The sequence below is a fragment of the Triticum dicoccoides genome, chromosome 1B (genome assembly GCF_002162155.2).
Source record: "Triticum dicoccoides isolate Atlit2015 ecotype Zavitan chromosome 1B, WEW_v2.0, whole genome shotgun sequence".
Lineage (NCBI taxonomy): Eukaryota > Viridiplantae > Streptophyta > Magnoliopsida > Poales > Poaceae > Triticum > Triticum dicoccoides.
The window spans coordinates 371,708,327-371,713,257 of NC_041381.1; the positions used below are offsets into that span (position 1 = coordinate 371,708,327).

Sequence of the window (4,931 nt, forward strand, 5' to 3'; positions counted from 1 at the left end):
TGGGCCGAGACTTGGATGGCAACATACACTTTAACCTGACCATTCAGAACTAGTCTTGAGTCTTGGTCTAAATTTCACAGTTTCACCTGGTATCATGGTATGGGTGGCTAATCAACTGGCGCCACTCAACCCGCGGGCTCAAGCTTTCGCGACTTCGGCTCTGACCGTTCTCAGGCTCTGATCGAGTCACGCAGTCAGTTTCTGGACGAATCTGAGTGTTTCAGACAGAGTATGTCAATTAGGAGTGACACCCGTCGTCGTCTCGGCCTCGCGCACCTGAGTCTTTTAGGTTCAAACTGCTTGTTCTAGAGTCTAGACTAGACTGCCGGTGCATGTCAACTTTCTAGATGGGTATATTGGCCATGTTCGTATGAACAAAGAGATGTATAGATGGAGATGGATGGATGGATGGAGATGGAAACCACTTCTCCCAAAGACCAACAAGCTAAACGGAGGGGAAAGAGGAGGATATGCACCGTTTATTTACTTCTGTGAGACCATATTATGACGATACAGATTAGTCAAGCACGCACTAGAACCGTTACAACTGTACTGCAACTACGTTTACAGTCATAATACGCATTGCAATTTTACAGGAAATACAACTCTGTCTTCAGATACAGGTGTGTAGATCTAACATATTTTACCAGATAACTAAACGTCGAAATCCCGCTAGTTATTTGTATGTGGCACTTAATCGTTCTTTCAAATAGTCACCCGCCGTGATAGGTGGAAACCTGAAAAGGCACTTCAAGAATTGTGACAATCAAACTTTAACATATACTCCCTCTGTAAAGAAATATAAGAGCGTTTAGATCAGTAGTGATCTAAACGGTCTGATATTTCTTTCCGGAGGGAGTAACTACTAAAATCTTTGGGTAAAAGAAGAGGACCTTGGAGGATATGCTTCGCAGCAACAGCTTTCCAAGCACTGCACCACTAGATCGGGTCTTGGGTCCAGGAAGTAAGCCGCCTGATGCATATAAAACGTGTGTAAATGATAACGCGCCAAACATGCTTTAACATTAAATCATAAAATCTATGAGCTGTGATGCTACTTCTATGTTACTGGTGGTGGTTTTCCCATGAAAAAAGAGCAACACCTGACTTCTTCAAGAGATATGTTGTAAACAATGATGGGAAGTGAAAACCCTTTACGAAAAAACTGAATTCAGTAGTCAGGATACTCACAGAATATCGCTCTTTGCCAACTGCAACAACCCGATGAAGCGTAGATCTGCAAGTCACAGAAAAAAGTGCATAACAATCAAAGTTTGTGCACAAGGTTTGTGTAGAGATAAATTAGACCGGTAGTGCATAAGACATCAATCAAAGAGTCTGAGCATTTCAGAAGGTCTGGAACAACTCCTACTGCAGACATGATGGATTCCACACATGTTAAAGATGCAGTACCTGAAAACACAATTCGTCCACCTTTCTAGCAAATCGCCAATGTTAACAATAAGGGTCCTACAAGTTCACAAGATTTGTTAGCATCATTTACCATACCTGCAAGCAACACATATTATCTAAAAGCATGCAAACAGGGGTTCAGCAAGTAGACCGAACCAACAAGCAAATAGAGAATTAGAAGCCATTCAAAGCTTCTACAATAATAATTACCACAAAAGGCACCAGACTATAACGCTGTTTATGAAGAAATATTTACCCATCAACGTGACGAACATCTTCCCAGAGTTGAGGATGCCTATCCTTCTCCCTGCATATCTGCACACTCACAACAGTGCAAGTATCCAGCATATAAATTATAAATGCAAAAACAATGATGTCATGATTTCTACTTTTCTAAAATGAGATCTATTGTTTGTTGAAGTGGCAATGGGGACATAGCCCCCTGCTCAACCAATTTTTTTGAGCATATATTTTGTACATGAGTATTAGCTGCAGAAGAGAGAAGAAATGAAGTTACCTGCAAGCCAGGAGTCCCATCTGTTGCCAGAAGAGTTATCATTCCATAATCTGAATGAGCTGATGCACCATAATTTCCATTATCAGACTCATTTACTTCACCTACAATAAACTTTTTATTATTTTCCATTCTTTTTTCTCTACAAAAATCTCATTTAGAAAGGAAAAAAAATAAGAAATACTATGTAAGGAAACACTCGCATTATCAGACTTGGTTACTTCACCTACAGTAAACTTGGAATTCTTTTTCCATTCTTTTTTCGCTACAATGCCCTAGCCAGGGTTCAAAATTCAAGTGCTATGCTAAATCTTGCAGCGCCACAGTCCTTGTTGGAACTGCTGCCCCTGTAGAAAACTTGTGTTGTTGGTCAATTGTAGGTGATCGCTTTTTGGTGCGGCAGATTTTTTGGGGGTATGTTTTCTTCAGTTTTTAGATTCTGTAGTATTATCAGACTTTGTCATGATCAGCAGTGCAGCTTTAAGCAGCATAATGTACAGGAACTGCTGCTAAAAGGACATAGCTAAGGTTGCAAATATGCTTTCTACACTAAATCTGAAGTATCAATGATGTACAGGATTTTAGTTATTAGGTAGTAACACGAGGGATGTGGATGTGGCGTGGACAATTGACTAGAGGCGAGAATGTAGTGACTGAAGGCACGGCATGGAGTGCATAGCATAATCAGCATATGTTCGAACAGTGTGATTTTGATCCATGGCAAAGCACGGGTACTAAGCTAGTGTGTGAAAGAAGACAGCCAAGATCTAGCCTTCCACAGGATATGATTAGAATAGAACTTCTGATTCTTTCGAATGACATAAAGGAAATATAATGATGTGACCTGGGTAGTGCAATAACCGAATAACTTCTGAAGAGCAGTCGACTGCACCAATGTTCTGAAAGAATTCAGCTTCTAGGTCCAGACTCAGAGCAATTAGAGAGAGTATCCTTTTGCCAGCAGCCCTGGTTGGTGATCAGAAATAACATTGACTATAGTTATTTTAGATAGCTCAATAAAAGGAACATACAAATGCAACAATTGAAATCTGAAGAAATGATCGTTCTAATACAATTGATCGATTTCATTTTGCTGAGACACACATACACACACACACAAAAAAAAAACTCACAGTGCAGCTGCATGGTACAGCTTCATTGTATCCTTCCAAGATGGAAATCGCTCTGCAGTTAAATTAACCAGACAAGGTTTCATTTTGTCTGTTAAGAAGAAGCATGGCAGAAAAAGGAGAAGACCCAAATAACAGGACTGATGTTTATATATACTTATAAGGATGACAGTTAACAAACTTATCAGTTCTTAAGAGATGACAAAGCAGATTAAGCACCTTTAGGAGGCCATTGGTTAGGATCATTCGGCATATCTACGTCCCCGACCGCCCCAATGTAGAAACTCTCCTTGAGGTCTCCTGCTCAATATCACAAAATTCACAATCAGGTATCACAATATATCACTAGAAACAGCAGAAATGCTGAAGGTCAAGTCTAGAAGGCGCGGTGGTTGCTTCAAGCTATAGGATGTGAGAAACTGAGGATAATATCAGTGGGTTCTTCAACCCCTATTCTGCTCTGCTACATTTGTAACTAACTAACTCTCTCCCCACCAGGCCACCACAACATCTGAGCAGACAAAGTAACTGAAGCACGATGACAAATACTTCTAGGCTTCTAGCTACCCTGGCTTCAAAAGAATCATGTGAATATTCTATTGTCTGCGGACAAAGTAATGACGTTCAGCTAGTTGTTCAGTTTTAAATGTCACAAGTCCTAAACAATGTTGCTCCAAGAGAACAGTTTCCCATCTCAGTAAACAATACTGTTGGTAACCTGGCACGTATCCTGAGCCATAATTTATACTACTTGGATTTAACACAGAGGTCGATTCAGGTAGATCAGGAACTGGATTTAACCCTGGAATTCGGACGACGCGTCGAGCTTCTCGGTGTAGGGCGCGGTGTAGCCCCGGTGGGCGCTGTTCCTCTGCAGCAACATCTTCTCCTCCAGCGGCAGCTCGAAGAACTTCTTGCTCTCGGCGAACAGCGCCTCCAGCAGGCCGTCCTGGATCCCGTGGTTGGTGACGTAGAAGAACCCGCTCTCCACGCATGCCTGTAAACCAAACCAAATCGCACATGGCGTGACGCTTCTTGGTGACTCCACACAAAAGAGAAATCATGCGAGCAACCTTCCGGACGGCATCCACGGCGGATTTGATGTCGGGGGGCGCGAGGTCAACCACGGGGAGGTTCAGGCTACCGCCGGCCATCGCCTGCTGCTCTGCTTCTGCTGACGCCTGCGTCTGACTATGTCTGAATCTCGGTCAGTCTAATCTTTATGGATGAGCTTCGGCGGAAGGCTCGGCTGGGCTAGAGCAGACCTGGACCCCCGCCCGGACCGGATGTAAAAGGGCCTGGCATAGCACGGCCCTTGCCGCAGGACGCGCCAATGTCTCGCTTATAGCGAGACCCGCTGAGAGCTCCTAGTTGGCGCCTTCTGCGCCGGTTACCTTAAGTGGCGCCTGTAGGGCGTCGTTGGTGGGCTGTTTCTTCGCTGGCCCAAGTAGTTGCGCGCTTATACTGTTTCTTTCGACTGTTTCTTCGTTCGGCTGTTTGTTCGTTCTGCTGTTTCTTCTACCTTTCGACAATACAATTCGAACTGCAAATTTCTTTCCGAATATGTATGAAATGAAATATGCTTGAACAAAATATGGAACGAACTTTCTTAACAATGGAAAAATCTCCATAAATCACAGAAACCTGCTGATTGAAATCTTTAAGAATTTGGATCTGGCTTCCAGTAATTTAGTTGTTTGAAAGGAAAATTCTTTGTAAGAAGTACAACTGAATTAAAAAATTAATGCTCGGGACAGATTTCGAACATGTGCAGTTTCACTAACAAACGAGTTCTGCTAACCACTCGGACTACTTACAACTAGTGATAGGTAACAGCGCAAATTATGTAATAACAATGTTGCAGTGGTAATTTA

At 42.6% G+C, this 4,931-nt stretch overlaps 1 protein-coding gene across 1 annotated transcript; it reads right to left on the reverse strand.

Annotated features, from left to right (window-relative positions):
* Nucleotides 1-452: 452 nt before the first annotated feature.
* LOC119336002 (2-oxoglutarate-Fe(II) type oxidoreductase hxnY-like) lies at nucleotides 453-4,301 on the reverse strand. Its single transcript, XM_037608043.1, has 11 exons — nucleotides 4,131-4,301; nucleotides 3,859-4,054; nucleotides 3,277-3,357; nucleotides 3,061-3,112; nucleotides 2,772-2,893; nucleotides 1,931-2,031; nucleotides 1,670-1,728; nucleotides 1,414-1,470; nucleotides 1,192-1,237; nucleotides 894-973; nucleotides 453-737 (listed from the first exon to the last, which is right to left on the reverse strand). Exons 1-11 carry the CDS (start codon nucleotides 4,209-4,211, stop codon nucleotides 677-679), a joined length of 936 nt encoding a protein of 311 aa, XP_037463940.1. The 5' UTR covers nucleotides 4,212-4,301; the 3' UTR covers nucleotides 453-676.
* Between the last annotated feature and the right edge of the window lie 630 nt (nucleotides 4,302-4,931).